Source organism: Corticium candelabrum, chromosome 2 (genome assembly GCF_963422355.1).
Source record: "Corticium candelabrum chromosome 2, ooCorCand1.1, whole genome shotgun sequence".
In the NCBI taxonomy this organism is placed as follows: domain Eukaryota; kingdom Metazoa; phylum Porifera; class Homoscleromorpha; order Homosclerophorida; family Plakinidae; genus Corticium; species Corticium candelabrum.
Window position 1 is genome coordinate 306,393 of NC_085086.1, and position 20,767 is coordinate 327,159.

Here is a 20,767-nt window from a genome sequence, read left to right on the forward strand (position 1 = left end):
GCATAAGGAATGCGGAAAAAGTAGATTTGCAGACGTCATTCGTTTGGGGAAATTCCTTGAATCACAACTTCGCTGAGCCTTTTTTGCAGTAAGTAGATTCTTTTTGTAGCAATACTTTGCCTATTTGTGGCTGCATGAGAGAATGTGAGAATGATGCGTATTTTAGTGATGTCGCTAGAGAACTAGAACGTAACTTGTAGATAAGTGGACTGTTGTACGACGTCGTTGCTTTTTGGGAAATGCTGCGAGTGCTAGTGATGAGAGAAGGAAAGATGACGTCATAGTGTTGGATGTTTTCTCACTTTTTCTTTCGTTTGCGAGTTGATTTGAGTGTTGGGATGTTAGAGTTTGTTTGTTTCCTATAGTTAAAAGTGTTTTTGGACATTGGAAATGTTTGCACGTAAAAAAATCAACAAACAACTTTATGATGCTGTGGAGAGAAATGATGTGGAGACAGTCACTCGTTTAATTAAAAGAGGAGCAGACGTTAATACACGTCGTGGGATATGGGTATGTGTTGTGTGTTCTAATGTGTGTATTGGATGATGAAATGAACTTCACGTCATTTGATCTCAAAATAGAATGTGACTGTTCTAATGAAAGCTTGTTTGAATGATAACAAGGAAATTGTTGAGCTACTGTTAAGAAGTGGATCAGACGTGAATAAGACTGCCAAAGTGAGTTGATTGATTGTGTGAGTGAAGAAAGTGTTATGTTTGTTGTTGTATCCCGTATGATAAGATATCAACTAGATCAACATTTTTATTTCTAACAAAGAGATGAAACTTCTTTTTGGTGTGAGTTGTGTTGATGGTCAGTCAAGAATCGTTTGTTCTCTATATACCAATCTGTTTGTATTTCTTGTTTTATTGTGTGTTGTAACTTTTCAATAAATATTAGGTGGAGATTTAATGTGATGTATGAGATGTTATGTACTACTAATAAATGTATTAATATTGAATATTATTATAATTTTATTTAATTAATAGAAAGTGGAGAAATACAAACAATTTATAGAAATTTGTTTTATATTTATTGGTTGTTTTTAAATAAATTATTATTTATATGTATGTATGTATGTATGTTTGTTTGTCCTTTTGTTTGTCTGTAGTTTTTCTGTCTCTCGCTTTGTTTGTGTTTTGTCTGTCTGTTGTATATCGTTTATTGTAAACATCAAAGCTAATACAGTAAACGTTATATCACTATAACAAATTAGTAACTAAAAGTTCAAGATAAATGACCATAGTGTAGGATTTATGTCTGTCTGTTTGTCTGTTTGCCTGAATGTCTGTCTGTCTGTCGGTTGGTATGTGTTTGTATGTCAGTGTCTGTCCGTCTGTCTGTCAGTGCTTTTGTCTGTTAGTGTGTCTGTCCAGCTGTCTGTCAAAGTGTCTGTCCGTCTGTCTGTCAAGATCTCTGTCCGTCTGTCATAACGTCTGTCCGTCTGCCACTCTGTGTGTCTGTTTGTCTGTGTATCAGTGTATCTGCCTGTTTGTCCGTGTCCGTATGGCTGTCAGTGTTTGTCCCTTTGTGTGCTTGTCCACCTGTCTGTCCGTATGTCTGTCAGTTTGTCTGTCAGTTTGTTAGTCTGTCTGTCAGTGTGTCTGTCTGTCTGTTAGTGTGTCTGTTTGTTTTATCAGAGTGTGTGTTTGTCTGTCATTCAATGTGTCTGTCCATCTGTCTGTCAGTGATTTTGTCTGTCAGTGTGTCGGTCCATCTGTCTATCAGGATTTCTGTCCATCTGTCTGTAGGTGTTTTTGTCTGCCTGTGTATCAGTGTGTCTGCCTGTTTGTCTGTCCGTCTGTCTGTCAGTGTTTTTGTCTTTTAGTGTGTCTGCTCATCTGTCTGTTAGTGTGTATGTCCGTCTGCCTGCCAGGGTGTCTGTCTGTTTGTCTCTCAGTGTGTTTGTTAGTCTATCAGTGTGCTTGTTAGCCTCGAATTTCCAGACCAGAGAGCGTGCGAAGCGTGCAAACTCGAGTCTGGACCAAGTCATACTAAAATGATTTTGGAAGTATTTATCAATAGCGATGCTAAATGGTGTCTAACAGCGTAGGATCGTTTTACCTAGATCAACATATCATTTGTAAATGCCATGAGATCTCACGAAGAAAGAGACGTGTGTCGTGTTTGCGGTGATATCTTGGTAGACGGCATGAAACCACGACTCTTTGATTCTTTGGCAGACCGCTAGCTACTCTAACTGCTCGACCAGTTGTCAAAGGTGATGGTTTAGCGACGCTGCTGTGCATGTCCTCTCACTGCAAGCTTGAAAATATCGAAGAACTGAAGCTGAAACTAAAACTAAGATGTTTGTGTGTGCAGAGTCTAATCATTGTTCTGGCATGCAGAGTTTAGTCATTGTTCTGGCATGCACCTAGCCGCCCACGAGGATTTCACACGCGCGCAATCAGTGCTAGTGCACTCAGCATAACCAATTATTGCTAAGCCAATCAGAATTTACAGCCGAGATTCGGGTTGTAGAAGCTGGTTGTCTTAGAAGGGCTATTTTCGAAATCATTTTAGTATCGACTTGTTCTAGACTAGAGTTCGCGCGCTCTCTGGTCTGGAAGTTCGATGCTATGTGCCTGTTTGTCTGTCAGTGTGTCTGCCTGTTGGTCAGCGTGTCTGTCTGTCTGTCAGCATGTCTGTCTGTCTGTCTGTCTGTCTATGTGCCTTTCTGTTTGGTTAGTGTGTTTGTTCGTCTGTCTATAAGTGTGCCTGTCTGTCTGTCAGTGTGTCTGCCTGTCCGTCAGCATGTCTGTCCGTCTGTCTATCGAGGTGTCTGTCTGTCTGTCAGTGTGTTTGTCCGTCTGTTTATCAGTGTGCTTGTCTGTCTATCAGTGTGTCTGTCTGTCCGTCGGTCAGTGTGTCTTTTTGTCTGTCTGTCTGTCCGTCTGTCTGTCTGTTTGTCTGTCTGTTTGTCTGTTGGCCTGAATGTCTGTCTGTCTGTCTGTTGGTAGGTGGGTATGTATGTCAGTGTCTGTCCGTCTGTCTGTCAGTGTTTTTGTGTATTAGTGTGTCTGTCCAGTTGTCTGCCAGTGTTTCTGTCCGTCTGTTTGTCAGTATGTCTGTCCGTCTGTCTGTGTATCAGTGCGTCTGTCTGTTAGTTTGTTTGCCCGTTTATATCTCCGTGTGTCTGTCTGTCTGTCTGTCATTGTGTCTGTCCGTCTGATTTTCAGTGTGCCTGTCTGTCTGTCATTGTGCCTGTCTGTCATTCAGCGTGTCTGTTTGTCTGTCTGTCAGTGTGTCTTTCTGTCTGTCAGTGTGTTTATCCGTCTGTCTATCAGTGTGCCCGTCTGTCAGCGTGTCTGTCTGTCTGTCTGTTAGTCTGTCTGTCTGTTTGTCAGTGTGTCTGTCTGTCGGTCAGTGTGTCTGTTTGTCTGTCTTTCTGTCTGTCTGTCAGTGTGTCTGTTTGTCTGTTTGTCTGTTTCTCCGTCTGTCTGTTTGTCTTTTTGTCTGTCTGTCTATCTTGTTTTCAGTGTGTTTGTTTGTCTGTCTATCAGTGTGCTTGTCTGTCTATCAGTGTCGGTCTGTCTGTCAGTGTCTGTTTGTGTGTCTGTCTGTCTTTCGGTCTGCCTGTTTGTCTGTTTGCCTGAATGTCTGTCTGTCTGTCTGTTGGTAGGTGTGTATGTATGTCAGTGACTGTCCGTCTGTCTGTCAGTGTTTTTGTGTGTTAGTGTGTCTGTCCAAGTGTCTGCCAGTGTTTCTGTCCGTCTTTTCGGCAGTATGTCTGTCCGTCTGTCTGTTTTTCTGTGTGTCTGTGTTTCAGTGTGTCTGTTCGTCTGTCAATCAGCGTGTCTGTCTGTCTGTGTGTCAGCGTGACTGCCTCTTTGTCTGTCTGTCCATCTGGCTGTCAGTGTTTTTGTCTCTTGGTGTGTCTGTCCATCTGTCTGTCAGTGTGTCTGTCCATATGTTTGTCAGTGTGTCTGTCTGTCTGTCAGTCAGTCACTGTTACGTGTTTGTCTTTCTCTCATTGTGTCTGTCTTTCTGTCAGTGTGTCTGTTTGTTTGTCTTTCTGTCTGTCTGTCATTGTGTCTGTTTGTCTGTTTGTCTGTTTCTTCGTCTGTCTGTTTGTCTTTTTGTCTGTCTGTCTATCTTGTTTTCAGTGTGTTTGTTTGTCAGTCTATCAGTGTGCTTGTCTGTCTATCAGTGTCTGTCTGTCTGTCAGTGTGTCTGTTTGTGTGTCTGTCTGTCTTTCGGTCCGCCTGTTTGTCTGTTTGCCTGAATGTCTGTCTGTCTGTCTGTTGGTACGTGTGTATGTATGTCAGTGTCTGTCCGTCTGTCTGTCATTGTTTTTGTGTGTTAGTGTGTCTGTCCAAGTGTCTGTCAGTGTTTCTGTCCGTCTGTTCGTCAGTATGTCTGTCCGTCTGTCTGTGTTTCTGTGTGTCTGTGTTTCAGTGTGTCTGTTCGTCTGTCAATCAGCGTGTCTGTCTGTCTGTGTGTCAGTGTGACTGCCTCTTTGTCTGTCTGTCCATCTGGCTGTCAGTGTTTTTGTCCCTTGATGTGTCTGTCCATCTGTCTGTCAGTCAGTGTTACGTCTCTGTCTTTCTCTCATTGTGTCTGTCTTTCTGTTAGTGTGTCTGTCTGTTTATTAGTGTGTGTGTGTGTGTGTGTGTGTGTGTGTGTGTGTGTGTGTGTGTGTGTCTGTCTGTCTGTCTGTCTGTCTGTCTGTCTGTCTGTCTGTCTGTCAGTCTGTGTCTGTCCGTCTGTCTGTCAGTGATTTATCTGTGAGTGTGTCTGTCAGTGTTTTTGTCTGTTAGTGTGTCTGTCTGTGTGTTTGTCTGTTTGTTTGTCTGTCAGTGTGTCTGTCTGTCTGTCAGTATGTCTGTCCGTCTGTCTGTCAGTTTTCGGTCTGTTTGTTTCTCTGTCAGTGTGTCTGTCTATCTTTCATTGTGTCTGTCATTTTGGCTATCAATACATCTGCCTGTTTGTTTGTCTGACCGTTTGTGTATCTGTGTGTCTGTCTGTCGGTCAGTTTGTGTGTCCGTCTGTCTGTCAGTGTGTCTGTCTGTTTGTTTGTCTGTCGGTCTGTTTGTCCGTCAATGTGTCTGTTCGGCCGTCTGTCTGTTTGTCTGTCTGTCTGTTTGTCTGTCTGTCTGTCTGTGTGTCTGTCAATACATTTATTTCTTATACATGACGTTATGCTCAATACAAATAAGTTCTGATTAACCTAAAAAAATTCTATACTGTCAGTTTGGTTGTCTGTTTGTGTCTGTCTGTCTGTCTGATTTCTTTCTTATTATAATTATCTGTTATTGTAGAGTGGAAGGACAGCATTGCATTGGGCTGCTTGCAACAATCACTCCAAAGTTGTTCGTATTCTATTAGAGAATGGATGTGATAGCAACATAACAACCATTGTAAGACATGTTGATGTGACTGTGAATGATAATATTTGTAATCATTGTATTGTGAATTTCGGTGTGCATGGCTTTAGCACATCTTTAGCTACTAGTCAGGGCTCTAGCCAGGCATGCTAAGGTGTAGCGGCCCGCTATGTCTTCAGAACTGCCATCTACGCCTTCCACGTTTCTACGCGTTCAGAGCTGGCCACTACACCTCCAATACTGGCTACACATGTAGTAGGTACCATACACTACACCTGCATCTACGCTTCCAATATAGATTAATTTATATCAACAAATTATTAAGAAATAATAAATAAATAATTTGCATACAATTAATTAGCCTCCAACTTACAGACCAGAGTGCGTGCAAACTCTAGTCTGTACCACAACGCTACTAAAATGATTTTGGAACTCCTTATGAAAAGTGATGCTAAATGGTAGTCTAACAGCGTAGGATTGTTTTACCTAGATCAACATATCATTTGTAAATGCCATGAGATCTCACATACGAAGAAGAGACGTCTGCAGTGTTTGATGTGATATCTTGGTAGACGGCATGAAACCACGACTCTTTGATTCTTTGGCAGACCGCTAGCTACTCTAACTGCTCGACTAGCGAGACTACCACTCGACCAGTTGTCAAAGGTGACGGTCTAGCGATGCTACTGTACATGTCCTCTCACCGCAAGCTTGAAAATATCGAAGAACTGAAGCTGAAACTAAAACTAAGATGTTTGTGTGTGCAGAGTCTAATCATTGTTCTGGCATGCAGAGTTTAGTCATTGTTCTGGCATGCACCTAGCCGCCCACGAGGATTTCACACGCGCGCAATCAGTGCTAGTGCACTCAGCATAACCAATTATTGCTAAGCCAATCAGAATTTACAGCCGAGATTCGGGTTGTAGAAGCTGATTGTCTTAGAAGGGCTATTTTCGAAATCATTTTAGTATCGACTTGTTCTAGACTAGAGTTCGCGCGCTCTCTGGTCTGGAAGTTCGATGCTATGTGCCTGTTTGTCTGTCAGTGTGTCTGCCTGTTGGTCAGCGTGTCTGTCTGTCTGTCAGCATGTCTGTCTGTCTGTCTGTCTGTCTATGTGCCTTTCTGTTTGGTTAGTGTGTTTGTTCGTCTGTCTATAAGTGTGCCTGTCTGTCTGTCAGTGTGTCTGCCTGTCCGTCAGCATGTCTGTCCGTCTGTCTATCGAGGTGTCTGTCTGTCTGTCAGTGTGTTTGTCCGTCTGTTTATCAGTGTGCTTGTCTGTCTATCAGTGTGTCTGTCTGTCCGTCGGTCAGTGTGTCTTTTTGTCTGTCTGTCTGTCCGTCTGTCTGTCTGTTTGTCTGTCTGTTTGTCTGTTGGCCTGAATGTCTGTCTGTCTGTCTGTTGGTAGGTGGGTATGTATGTCAGTGTCTGTCCGTCTGTCTGTCAGTGTTTTTGTGTATTAGTGTGTCTGTCCAGTTGTCTGCCAGTGTTTCTGTCCGTCTGTTTGTCAGTATGTCTGTCCGTCTGTCTGTGTATCAGTGCGTCTGTCTGTTAGTTTGTTTGCCCGTTTATATCTCCGTGTGTCTGTCTGTCTGTCTGTCATTGTGTCTGTCCGTCTGATTTTCAGTGTGCCTGTCTGTCTGTCATTGTGCCTGTCTGTCATTCAGCGTGTCTGTTTGTCTGTCTGTCAGTGTGTCTTTCTGTCTGTCAGTGTGTTTATCCGTCAGTCTATCAGTGTGCCCGTCTGTCAGCGTGTCTGTCTGTCTGTCTGTTAGTCTGTCTGTCTGTTTGTCAGTGTGTCTGTCTGTCGGTCAGTGTGTCTGTTTGTCTGTCTTTCTGTCTGTCTGTCAGTGTGTCTGTTTGTCTGTTTGTCTGTTTCTCCGTCTGTCTGTTTGTCTTTTTGTCTGTCTGTCTATCTTGTTTTCAGTGTGTTTGTTTGTCTGTCTATCAGTGTGCTTGTCTGTCTATCATTGTCGGTCTGTCTGTCAGTGTCTGTTTGTGTGTCTGTCTGTCTTTCGGTCTGCCTGTTTGTCTGTTTGCCTGAATGTCTGTCTGTCTGTCTGTTGGTAGGTGTGTATGTATGTCAGTGACTGTCCGCCTGTCTGTCAGTGTTTTTGTGTGTTAGTGTGTCTGTCCAAGTGTCTGTCAGTGTTTCTGTCCGTCTTTTCGGCAGTATGTCTGTCCGTCTGTCTGTTTTTCTGTGTGTCTGTGTTTCAGTGTGTCTGTTCGTCTGTCAATCAGCGTGTCTGTCTGTCTGTGTGTCAGCGTGACTGCCTCTTTGTCTGTCTGTCCATCTGGCTGTCAGTGTTTTTGTCTCTTGGTGTGTCTGTCCATCTGTCTGTCAGTGTGTCTGTCCATATGTTTGTCAGTGTGTCTGTCTGTCTGTCTGTCAGTCAGTCAGTGTTACGTGTTTGTCTTTCTCTCATTGTGTCTGTTTTTCTGTCAGTGTGTCTGTTTGTTTGTCTTTCTGTCTGTCTGTCAGTGTGTCTGTTTGTCTGTTTGTTAGTTTCTCCGTCTGTCTTTTTTTTTGTCTGTCTGTCTATCTTGTTTTCAGTGTGTTTGTTTGTCAGTCTATAAGTGTGCTTGTCTGTCTATCAGTGTCTGTCTGTCTGTCAGTGTGTCTGTTTGTGTGTCTGTCTGTCTTTCGGTCTGCCTGTTTGTCTGTTTGCCTGAATGTCTGTCTGTCTGTCTGTTGGTACGTGTGTATGTATGTCAGTGTCTGTCCGTCTGTCTGTCAGTGTATTTGTGTGTTAGTGTGTCTGTCCAACTGTCTGTCAGTGTTTCTGTCCGTCTGTTCGTCAGTATGTCTGTCCGTCTGTCTGTGTTTCTGTGTGTCTGTGTTTCAGTGTGTCTGTTCGTCTGTCAATCAGCTTGTCTGTCTTTCTGTGTGTCAGTATGACTGCCTCTTTGTTTGTCTGTCCATCTGGCTGTCAGTGTTTTTGTCCCTTCATGTGTCTGTCCATCTGTCTGTCAGCGTGTCTGTCCATATGTTTGTCAGTGTGTCTGTCTGTCTGTCTGTCTGTCTGTCTGTCAGTCAGTGTTACGTGTCTGTCTTTGTCTCATTGTGTCTGTCTTTCTGTTAGTGTGTCTGTCTGTTTATTAGTGTGTGTGTGTGTGTGTGTGTGTGTGTGTGTGTGTGTGTGTGTGTGTGTGAGTGTGTGTGTGTGTGTCTGTCTGTCTGTCTGTCTGTCTGTCTGTCTGTCTGTCTGTCTGTCTGTCTGTCAAAACATATATTCTCATAGATTTGCACTATTACAAGCTAAAACAAACAGTCCAGCGACCCATACTGGGTCGCATGCTATCAAATATCTACCGAAGAAGAAATTGGCAAGAGTTTATGTAGCTATCTCTATCTACTTTCTCGCAAAGTCTAGTCAGTTTTCGCGTAATCACGCTGGCATTGCACCTTTGCAATGCTACAGAGAGGCAGCGCCGCCAGAAAGTCTTGAACTCGTGGCTATTGGGGTTTCCATCTTCATCTACAGATTGTAATGACAGATGATGCAGGAACTGATTGGCTTGTTTTCCCCAGCAACCAAAGTGTTCAAACACTATGGGGATACAATTTGAAGGATTTCCCCATATATCCCATTCATTAGCATACTTTTGAGCCTTCTCTTGCTCTCTCTTTGCTGCTGCCACTCCATCTTCTATAGCAGATTGAGAAAGAGTATGTCCTGCCCAAGGGTGGGCTATCGATATATCCAGCTCAATATCACATCCAGAATGGGCATCAAAAGCTATAATGTCTGGCCTGTCATCACTGTTAGAATAACGGTTACGTGGTTCTCGTTGATGAGTTATGTGTAACTGCTTTAAACAGTCACTCCACACATTCGATATAGTTTCATGAGTCCACACCGGCCCCCCACCTGTTTTGCATGTGGTCAAATGATATCCATCACCATCAATATTCTTGCCACATTCACACGACTTGGTGACTGACTGTAAAGGCATTGCACATCCCAGTCTCATTCGAGTTGCAAGACAAAAATTGCCAGGCTTCAGTGCAAACTTCGATGAGACAGGAATCGCATCCAGCCAAGCTCCAGCCCCTATACCTTGAAGAGATCTAAATCTAGCGCCGTCCCTCAAAGACTGTGGGTTGTCTTTCATAGTTGACACAATCTGATTTGTGTGTTCTAGGGATAACTTGTGTTGCAGTTTGTTAGTGTTCCTGAGTAAGTCATCAAGGCACTTCTCCTCGGGCATTGCTTGTTGCAGTTCAGAACTGATAGATCCAATAGGGCATGTAGCTTCTTCCAAGGATACCAAATTTTCAACAACATGTCTGAGACCTACAAAGGAAAGAGGAAGTTGGACTAAAGATCTAGCCCAACTGGAGACAAATGCAATATGACAAATAGACTGTATTGCTGTCATTCCAAAACCACCAGTGCGAATAGGTAGAGTTGCTTGTGCCCACTGACTGTCTGTAATGTCATGGCACCTGACCAATCTTTGGAACGTACCTCTAGTAAGTTGATCATGAAGGCATGCAGCATTGTTTAGCAGACTAGGAAACACTGTCCTGGCAACATGATTCATACGTGACACATGGCAATATCTGAGCAGCAGCATTCCTGATTGAGGATCGTCTAAGGACACAAGTTCATTGCAAAGATTCTGGCCTGACCTGGCAATTTCCAAACAGGACTCCTTGATGTAATCTGGTTGACCAATAGGCGATCCTAAGATATGCGTGCCAGAGGTAACCACTCGAAAAGACTGAGCTAGCTTTGAGGCAGTGGTTTGATCATTGCAGAACATTTCACATTTTTCTATAGCAACTGTGAGACCAATTTGTTGCAAGTCGGATGTCATGTCATCCAGGCCTGAAAGAACACCATCCAAAGGACCAACAAGAAATATGTCATCAAGATATGCGAGAACTTGGATTGTAGGATGTTTCCGTTGGACATCCAAAATGAATGGATGTAATGTGACAGAAAATAATGCCGGACCAAGAGGGTCACCTTGATGAACTCCTTCTTGAGATGTCAAGAGGTGTGTGTCATGTCCACCATTGAAAACAAGTGGACCAAACCCATAGTACATTTGATGTACATGATGGTAGATATCAGGAAAAACCTTTGCAACCTCGGGCAGTAGATGAGCTCTTTCAACTGAATTAAAGGCATTCTTGATATCTGTCTTTAGTAGGACCCAATCAGGGTGAGACTCCAGTAGCAGACTGATGTGATGGATCAAAAGCTCTGATCCACCATCAACTGCAACTCCATGTTGCAGGGGAGAAAAGAAAATGGTGAATGACTCTTTCTTCTGTTGACAAATAACTTTGGCAGTGAGGCGTCGCAGGCACTCACCAACAGCAATTGGCCTCACATCACCATTAGCTTTGGGAAGAGCAATTAAGCGTGACGCTGAGAGGAGCTTGACTATATCATCAGGAATGGATCCTGTCGCAACGAAATTGCAGAGAGACAGAAAGTTGTGTGCTGTGCCAGTCTTGCTAGCTAATGCTTTAAAATGTTCATACTTCCACCCTGAAGGACCAGATCCCGATCCTCTTGGTAACTTGGACAGGGTAGAAAAGAACGTTGATGGCAAAAGATTGATGGAACTAGATACAGGAACATCATGGGAGCTGGGCACTTCTTTAACTCGGACAGGGTGCTTTAAAGCCAACTTATCAACAACATCTGCAGAAGTGGGAGCAAGACCAGGGCTAGTTAACAGTTTGGCTGCCCGAGATAATTCACCACACCTAACCAATTGAAGAGCGGCTTTGTGCCGTTTGTTCAAGGAATCAGTCGCTCTGTTGGAAGAATTGGTAGATGAGGTTATTTTCAGGCATAAAAGCTGACTCCATTGAAACTTTAGGAAAAGCTGAAACTTTGCTCTAGCCTGTCTGATAGCTGATGAGCCTCCTCTAGTGTGACAGAGAACCATCCTAGGGATAGAAAGGAATAGCTTCCATCCAGCCTCGTCACTGGGATCTTTCAATATCCTCTTCAGTGCCAGATCACAACAGTCCTGAAACATGCTTTTTAAAGAAGGGGCGATCTCTCCAACCGTTTGAGGAACCGGAGTACACAGCAGCTGCTCAACAGAAATATCCCGGATGAAAAGCCACGCCAGGTCTTCGGAGAAAGAATCATTCACGGAGACCGGCTTGACTCCAGAGATAGATTCATCACCAATGGTGGTCAGCTCAGATAGAGAAGCGGTGCATGACACGGCAGCAGTAAGATCCGCATTCCGCATGGTGGGTGTGACCACGTGACAGCTGGCCGAATCCGAAAGGTCGACGTTGTTGACAGACTTGGCCTTTCTCCGTTCAGGACACTTGGATTTGTGTTGAGCAAGTTTTGAGAACCACTTGTTGCAGAACTCACACTGATGCAAATGAAGGCGGTCAACAAACTCCGATAACATGCCGTTTGCAAGCAGAGAAATGCGAGCATTTGCCAATGAATGGGGATTCACCATTACAACCACAAGCCCGGGGTACCCAAAATCTAATGGCTTTGCAGAGAGGAACGTACAAACCATTAAGAACCTGCTCAGAAAGACACTTCATGATGGAGGAGACCCGTACCTGGCGCTCCTCAACCAAAGAAGCACCCCTATACCGCAGCTGCAAGCGTCCCCAGCTGAGCTCCTCATGGGCCGCACCTTGAAGACGAAGTTGCCGGCAGGCCCAGGAGTGCTTCAGCCACAAATGCCTCGTGACGTATCGGAAGAGCTGAAACAACGACAACGGCAACAGAAGTACTATCATGACCAAGGAGCTCGACCAAGCAGAGAGCTATGCCCAGGCGAAGTTGTCCGAGTGCAAAAGGGAAAAGAATGGGAACCCGCAGAAGTGATAAAGCAACACGACACTCCGCGGTCGTACGTGATAAAACACCAAGGCAAAGTTCTGCGCAGAAATAGACGATATCTAAACCCCTCACCGCAACCACTCTCGGAACTTAGCGAGGGATTGGACTATGACTCAGACAACGTTGACAAAGACGATACCAGCCTAGGAGATCCATCAGACAGCACAGAACAGGGACAGCAACTCCCAAGCTCGCCAAAGAAGATGACCAGATCAGGACGGGAGATCAAAAAACCGGCACGACTGAAGGACTTTGTTATTTATTAATTAAAAGAGGAGAGATGTGACAGTAGTGACTTTATTAGTTTAAGACTTTGAGCATGCGTAGTAGAATCTATGCTCAACCGAGGAACAGCGAGTAACTTAGCTGTGTTGAGTTGCGTTAGTAGACTCCATAATACAACTGAAAGCATTACAGTAGCTTACGTTAGAAACGTACTAAATTTATTTGTTTTATGTACGCGTTATCAACAGCTTGATGATTGATTTACAGTCGTTTAAAAATAATTTAAAAACAACGTTAGCTAAGAGACAAGGAATTGTGATGTGTGTCACAGCCCAGTTCTTTGTGCTCCCATAACTTAACAGAGCTACAACAATTGTAAAAAAAGATATCAGAATCTTATCTTATAAAAACCCTTTCACATGCCCCTCTAACACCAGCTTGTCTGCAAGCTTCCAAAACTGCATTCTTTGTTGCTTCTTTGCCTTTCTGTTTCCGCCAATTGTCAAGAATCTCAAAGAGAAGACGAGATGCCTCGTGGAACTGTTTCTCATATTGTCTAAGCGTTTCACCACTGAAGCCCAGATGAATGCCAAATGAATGCCAATGAGATCCTGCCTCGACAGCAATCTGTTAAGGAAACAACACGAAATTGAATTTGATCAATAGTACTAATACCAAAACTTAACTAAAGTCTTAATTTCTGATTCCACATCTAGAGGACTGATTGGCCTGTTCCTTACACCTCTACGACTTAATTGGCACAAGGTATCTGCAAAGGCATAGCTATAGGCATTAGGCAGTGAGGTGGTTGCATGCCTTCCATAGAAAAAATTGGCGTGTTCCTGTCACGTGTAAAATTTTCTGATAAAATTTATATAGTTTATTGTAGTCTTATTATTATTAATAATAAAATAATTTATAAACAATTCTAAATTTTATATCAACTGCCTCTGTTGGACTGTTCTGTCTAGTATTTTGTTAGTCTGTCTAGGGTTGTTTGACTGCTCTTTGCCATACTCAAGACGTTTCGGACAGCGCTGCTCAACCATAAATAACGAACGGTGGCAAACGTCTATGTTTGACTAACAGCGTCTAAACTCAATATCATGCAAGCATTAAGAGAATTATTGCATGGGACACGTGAGTCAATTAATTAAAAAATTAAGGGTAGAGTCTTCTCTAGCTAAATCATACGTATTTGCATGCATACGGGACTACGTTGGATACGAATTTTTGTACTTTGTGTTAGAAAAAGCATGCAAAAGACACTAGAGTGTTGAAGCACTAACCTTTAAAAGTTCAACAGATGTAACTTGGTCATCGTCTGAGTCCGTAGCTAACGGTACTGCTGCTTTTTCACGAATTCGAGTAGGTTCAGGAAGTGACGTATCAATACTGCAATCTGTTGTGTATATAATTCGTTGTAGGACTACTGCAAGGACAACAGTGCCAACACAGAGCAGAACCACTAACAGCACAAATCTCTGTCGTCGCATATCGTCTTTTTTGTCACTTGCAATGTTTTTGGCGTACACTAGATCAAAACTGAAATGAATGGTTGCGGCATACACTAATCAAAACTAAAAGAAATGTATTGCAAGTTTCTTACCCAGGGGAATTATATCAATACTCATGCCCACACTTGAACCATTATTACTTTCAGTTATTATTTTATTAAATACATTACATAAGATCTCATTTGGTCATGTCTTGAACTGATGAAACAACATCTTTAGAAATCCTGAAGTCTCTCCTCGATGTATAGCAATGCACCTTAGAGACTCTGCAGATCTAATTTCCTGTTTGATATCATACAAACAAGAAAAGGATCTCAAATAGTCTTTTTGCTTTCTGTATTCTATTCAACTGGAAGCTGCTTCTGCACTACCTTCTAAATTGAGGTTGTCAGCATTGTTGTAGTCACATAAGAAATCTTTGAAAATGTTTGATATAAATGAGTGAAAAAGGTCTCAAACTTTACAGAACAGTATAAACTGTCTGGTAGTTTTCTGTAGTTGCTGTTTAACTGGTTAATATTCTCCACTCCAGCCAGACATGCCTTGATGAACTAAAGTGAAAGTGAAATTCTGGTTTCACTGTCTTGTCCAGCCACACCATTTGATGGCAATGACAAAGTCTGGACTGTGGCAAACAAGACACTGAATATTTTGTTGAATTGTTTGCTATTTGACAAATAAGAATCCATATTGACATAACCAAATCAATATTACGTATAAGTAACTAAATTTTCTCTCTGCAGTCTCTCACCTCTCGATGCGGTCTGTAGGTCTGAATTTTGTTTTCTCATTTCAGCAATTTCTCTATCTTTTTCTGAACTTTCATTTTTCAGTTGTTCTATTTGTTGTATCAGCTGATCTACTAACTGTTCATCTCCTTTTCCAGCCACTTGTCTTGGAGGTTGTTGTGTAGGTGTAGTGGTCTGTGTAAAACAACAGAAATTCTTACTATTGATGTTTACAGCAAGCAATGTTCTAGGCAGTTACACTGTAGGAAATATCACAAATCGACACAGACACGCAATACTTAAAATCAACTACCAAACATCAATACAAAAGTAATTAGCCGACCCTCATTCTCTGCGTCACTGGTGTAGATGGGCAAACATTTGATGCTGTTGCTGTTAAGCTTGTACGACCTGCAAACACAAAAAGTAGAGATGTAAAATTAATTAAATTATATTTTGTTAATCAAATTTCTGTTTATTACTATCACTTATCAAACGTGATAATAATAATCAGTACAAAATTAACATTTGACCAGACTACACAGAGTAGACATTGACACACATTGACACACATTGACACACATTGACACACACACACACACACACACACACACACACACACACACACACACACACACACACACACACACACACACACACACACACACACACACACACACACACACACACACACACACACACACACACACACACACAGAATTGCCAAACGTTAAGCCCTCCACCTCGTTGGAGTCGGCAATAGTGTCAGTTACGGAGATATAGAGAGACAGGGCCTCCATGCGCTACGTGGAGGTTTAAGGGCCAGCGGTTCAATCCACCTGGAGCTTGACCAGGGGCACTGACAATGACGCAGCCCTGAAACTGGACACCAAGGCTCAACGTATCCGTCTGCTGTATGATGTTACTGCCAAGCCAGCAGTTTTGTCCACGCCAGTCAAAGACAAGGAACTTATATATATTCCTGAGTCGAGAGAAGAATTTGTGTGTAAGTTGCTGCCAATTATCTCATTCCTCGCCATCACTTTATATTTATTAATTTAAGTATTTAGCATTTAACAAATTTATTTATCACTAATTCATTTACTTACTAATTTAAATTTTTATTACTAATTTTTTGATGTATTACTAATTTATTGATTTATTATTAATTTATATTTTTATTACTAATTTTTTTGATTTATTACTAATTAATGAATTTATTACTTATTTATTGATTTATCACTAATTTACTGATTTATTACTAATTTGTTGATTTATTACTAATTTATTGCTTTATTACTAATTTATTGATTTATCAATAATTTATTGATTTATCACTATTTATTGATTTATCACTACTTTATTGATTTATCACTAATTTATTGATTTATCACTAATTAATTGACTTATTACTAATCTAGTTATTGATTTATCACGAATTTATTTATTTATTACTTATTTATTAATTTATCACTAATTTATTGATTTATTACTAATTTATTAATTTATTACTAATTTATTGATTTATTACTAATTTATCGATTTATCACTAATTTATTGATTTATTAATAATTTATTAATTTATTAATAATTTATTGATTTATTACTAATTTATTGATTTATTACTAATTTATTGATTTATTACTAATTTATTGATTTATTACTAATTTATTGATTTATTACTAATTTATTAATAATTTATTGATTTATTACTAATTTATTGATTTATTAGTAATTTATTGATTTATTACAAATTTATTGATTTATTAATAATTTATTAATTTATTAATAATTTATTGATTTATTACTAATTTATTGATTTATTAATAATTTATTGATTTATTACTATTTATTGATTTATTACTAATTTATTGATTTATTACTAATTTATTGATTTATTAATAATTCATTAATTTATTAATAATTTATTTATTTATTACTAATTTATTGATTTATTACTAATTTATTGATTTATTACTAATTTATTGATTTATTACCAATTTATCAATTTATTACTAATTTATTGATTTATTATTAATTTATTGATTTATTAATAATTTATTGATTTATTAATAATTTATTGATTTATTAATAATTTATTGATTTATCACTAATTTATTTATTTATTACTAATTTATTGATTTATTGCTGATTTATTGATTTATTAATAATTTATTGATTTATTCTTATTTATTTATTTATTGCTAATTTATTTATTTATTACTAATTTATTTATTTATTACTAATTTAGTTATTTATTACTAATTTATTGATTTATTACTAATTTATTGATTTATTACTAATTTATGGTGATTTATTAATAATTTATTGATTTATTACTAATTTATTGATTTATTACTAATTTATTTATTTATTACTAATTTATTTATTTATCACTAATTTATTGATTTATTATTAATTTATTAAATTATCACTAATTTATTAATTCATTAATAATATTTACACACACACACACACACACACACACACACACACACACACACACACACACACACACACACACACAAATTTATTGGGTGGGTTCAACTCAATGCCACATTTAAAGATTATCAAGTCAAGACCCGTTTTATGTCAACATAAACTGCAGCTCTTTGGTAACGTTAATAATATATATATATATATATATATATATATATATATATATATATATATATATATATATGCAAAAATAATTCTAGAGAGATTGTCTGTAGATTGCGCTGATAACGTTCTAGACTTTTTGAAGAGTGGGGGTTTGGGTTGGTTTTGCGTTAGTTTTTAAAAATACATGCACTGCGTAAATATATATATATATATATATATATATATATATATATATATATATATAAAGCTGCATGAACAAATTGTAAAATCTCGCAAAGTGAGGCAGTGTATGTGCAGCAGTACAGCGGCAGAAGCAACTGCAGCAGAAGCAACTGCATGGAGACTGTGATCTAGCCAGCTTCTTGTTGTACTCCAAATAGTTTTCTGTAAGATCGCACTGACATGTCTAGATGAGCTTCCATAGACAAGTAATATTCTAAATAGCATTGTAACACATCCTTTGTGCTTTCATTGCTGCCTCACTGGAGCTCTCTCCGTGCGATAAAGTGATTGAAAGTTGATTAGATGGTAGGACAGTTGGTGCAAGTCAATGCAGACTGCTCGATTGAGGCCATCAAAAGAAAGTCTTCATGAGAACTCCAATAAATGGGTCAGCAGCAAGTGACAAAAGTGAGGTACACACTGATTAACATGATAAACAAAGTGTAGATGACCATGAGTGTAGATGGGCATGTATTTGTGCTGCGTGGAAAATTCTCTTATATAAGTAGATGTGTGATAGCGCTTAATGCTGCACAAACAGCTTTCAATACATTTTTGTGTCTTGTTCCATACATGTAACTACCGTAGAGAAGTTGATATGTAGATAAGGACTGCTGCCTATCACTTAAATGTCTTGGGACTAAACAAATACATTGGCTTGGCTTGTGAGCCTAAGTTGAACCCTCCCATTCATAAAGCAGCCTACAAGCCTGTGATATGTTTAGTGTTAGTAAGGTACAAACACGACTAATCATCAAGCTGTATTAATAAATGTTTATATTTATACTTACAGTTGACAGGCAATGGTGATTGTGACGGGTTCTTGGCCTAAATATAACACAGTTAATTAGCAAAATTACAAAAAAACACTCCCACACAACACACACACACACACACACACACACACACACTCACACGCGCGCGCACACACACAGACAGACATATACGCACGTACGCAAGCACGCACCCACACACACACACACACACACACACACACACACACACACACACACACACACACACACACACACACACAATTTACAGTGAATGCCTTGATTGCATCTGCAGCATCTTCCTGATTCTGTCTGACAGCTAATTGCAGTGCAGTTTGTCCACTCTGTCAAATACACACAACATCCAAGTATGATTAACATCTTCTAATATTAACACATCAAAATACATAATAATAAAGTTAGATGTATAATACACCAGTTTATACTTATATGTTTTTTGTCACTTGCTGGAGTATTAACTGTAGATCGACCAAAATAAATAGAATTTTCTATAAACTAGCAGAGTTATAGACAGGAGTTTAGGAAGGCTTAGCGGTATTGGCGTGAAACATGAGACAGACAAATATATGTGATAGACAGACAGACAGACAGACAAACAGACAGACGGACAGACAAACCGACAGACAGACGGACAGGCAGACAAACAAACAGACAGACAGAGCTACAGACGGACAGACAGATAGACACACAAATAGCCATACACACTGACAGACAGACAGACAGAAAGACAGACAAACACACTGACATACATACATACATACATACAGATAAACAGACACACAGTATGGGCGTGACACAGGAGCAAGGCACGTGGGCATGGCATGCAGTGTCTGTGCAAACTTCTAAAATACATTACACACATAGAGACACACTGACATAAATATACACAGACAGACAGACAGAAAAACAGACAACCAAAAACCTATCACGCAGACACGCTGAAAGAGAGACACACAGACAGACCCACTGACAAACATACAGACAGACAAACAGACAGACTGTTTTAGCAAGGAGATTGAGAAGAAGTACCTGTGTGGGCATAGTATGTGTCTGGCATGTAGGCGTGGCATGGGCGTGACACATGAGCAAGGCACGTGGGCATGGTATGCAGTGTCGGTGCAAATTTCTAAAATAAAATTACCGATGGTTTGGGGAGTAGCCTCTACAAATCACACTGAGTGGCAGACTGAAAGTGACGTATCTATTACATTCTTAAATTAATTAAACTGTTTCTCATTACCAATACAATGCTAAAGATATAACTGCATGTGTGCAGGTGTAGTGTACAGTACCTACTACATGTGTATTCATTATTCATAAATAATTAATAAATGACTTGCGTACAATTAGTTATATAAATATATTATTAATAAATAATATTCAATAAATAAAATATAAATAATTTACAAACAATTAATTTCTATAAATAAATTAATTGTTAGCCTCAAACTTACAGACCAGAGAGCACGAGAACTCTAGTCTGTATAAGAACGGTACTAAAATGATTTCGGAAATAGCCTTCTAAGCCAATCAGCGTCTTAGAACCGGAATGTCCGTTGTAAATTCTGATTGGTTTAGCAATAATTGCTTATGCTAAGTGCACTAACGCTGATTGCACGTGTGAAATCCTCATGGGCGGCTAAGTGCACACCAGAGCCCTGATGAAGACTCTGGTGCACGCACACATCTTAGTTTTAGTTTCAGTTTCGGTTCTTCAATCTTTTCAAGCTTGCAGTGAGAAAACATGCACAGTAGCATCGCTAGACCATCACCTTTGACAACTGGTCAAGTGGTTATCTCGCTAGTTGAGCAGTTAGAGTAGCTAGCGGTCTGCCAAAGAATCAAAGAGTCGTGCTTTCATGTTGTCTACCAGGATATCACAGCAAACACGGCAGACGTCTCCTTCTTCGTGAGATCTCAAGACATTTACAAATGATATGTTGATCTAGGTAAAACGATCCTACGCTGTTAGACACCATTTAGCATCACTTTTCATTAATACTTCCAAAATCATTTTCGTAGCCTTGCGGTTCAGACTAGAGTTCGCACGCACTCTGGTCTGTAAGTTGGAGGCTAATTAATTGTATGCAAATTATTTATTTATTATTTCTTAATAATTTGTTGATATTAATTAAACTATATTGGAAGCGTAGATGCAGGTGTAGTGTATGGTACCTACTACAAGTGTAGCAAGTATTGGAGGTGTAGCGCTCAGCTCTGAACACGTAGACATATGTGGAAGGCGTAGAGAGCAGTTGTGAAGACATAGCGGGCCGCTACACCTTAGCATGCCTGGCTAGAACCCTGACTAGTAGCTAAAGCTGTGCTAACACCATGCACAGCAAAATTCACAATACAATGATTACAAATATTATCATTCACATTCACATCAACATGTCTTACATTGTCTTCTATGTTGATATCACATCCATTCTCTAACAGAATACGAACAACGTTGGAGTGATTGTCGATAGCAGCATAATGCAATGTTGTCCATCCAATCTA

The 20,767-nt window shown here is 39.9% G+C and overlaps 3 protein-coding genes across 8 annotated transcripts in view; 2 read left to right on the forward strand and 1 right to left on the reverse strand.

Moving 5' to 3' along the window:
* LOC134176166 (ankyrin repeat domain-containing protein 54-like) lies at nt 1–13,717 on the forward strand. 3 transcript variants are annotated; one of them, XM_062642854.1, is made up of 5 exons: nt 1–88; nt 366–510; nt 582–677; nt 5,262–5,360; nt 13,380–13,717. In XM_062642854.1, exons 2-5 carry the CDS (start codon nt 391–393, stop codon nt 13,386–13,388), a joined length of 324 nt encoding a protein of 107 aa, XP_062498838.1. In that variant the 5' UTR covers nt 1–88; nt 366–390; the 3' UTR covers nt 13,389–13,717. The 3 variants fall into 3 exon arrangements, with proteins under 3 accessions (XP_062498838.1, XP_062498836.1, XP_062498837.1); XM_062642852.1 differs by having other exon boundaries at nt 13,389–13,717; XM_062642853.1 differs by lacking the exon at nt 1–88 and having other exon boundaries at nt 269–510; nt 13,389–13,717.
* LOC134176165 (uncharacterized) lies at nt 11,761–12,595 on the forward strand. Its single transcript, XM_062642850.1, has one exon. It carries the CDS (start codon nt 11,953–11,955, stop codon nt 12,436–12,438), a length of 486 nt encoding a protein of 161 aa, XP_062498834.1. The 5' UTR covers nt 11,761–11,952; the 3' UTR covers nt 12,439–12,595.
* Nucleotides 12,600–20,767, reverse strand: part of LOC134176163 (poly [ADP-ribose] polymerase tankyrase-1-like) — a 22,073-nt gene continuing 13,905 nt past the window's right edge. The window contains exons 7-13 of one of the 4 annotated variants that reach the window (XM_062642847.1): nt 20,666–20,764; nt 18,511–18,585; nt 18,260–18,296; nt 14,986–15,053; nt 14,666–14,837; nt 13,687–13,931; nt 12,600–13,024 (exon numbers count right to left, since the gene is read on the reverse strand). In XM_062642847.1, the coding sequence (XP_062498831.1) occupies nt 12,794–13,024; nt 13,687–13,931; nt 14,666–14,837; nt 14,986–15,053; nt 18,260–18,296; nt 18,511–18,585; nt 20,666–20,764 (927 nt within the window). In that variant the 3' untranslated portion in view covers nt 12,600–12,793. Of the gene's footprint in view, nt 13,025–13,686; nt 14,581–14,665; nt 14,838–14,985; nt 15,054–18,259; nt 18,297–18,510; nt 18,586–20,665; nt 20,765–20,767 lie in introns of those variants that run through there. The other 3 variants (XM_062642848.1, XR_009969258.1, XM_062642849.1) reach the window with 3 other exon arrangements.

Bases quoted from the DNA above. Each gene is read 5' to 3' on its own strand.
- LOC134176166 (XM_062642852.1), top strand. From the start codon at position 391: ATGTTTGCACGTAAAAAAATCAACAAACAACTTTATGATGCTGTGGAG. The intron at 511-581 runs GTATGTGTTGTG...ATCTCAAAATAG, and splicing joins ATACACGTCGTGGGATATGG to AATGTGACTGTTCTAATGAA. The intron at 678-5,261 runs GTGAGTTGATTG...CTGTTATTGTAG, and splicing joins ACGTGAATAAGACTGCCAAA to AGTGGAAGGACAGCATTGCA.
- LOC134176165 (XM_062642850.1), top strand. From the start codon at position 11,953: ATGGGCCGCACCTTGAAGACGAAGTTGCCGGCAGGCCCAGGAGTGCTT.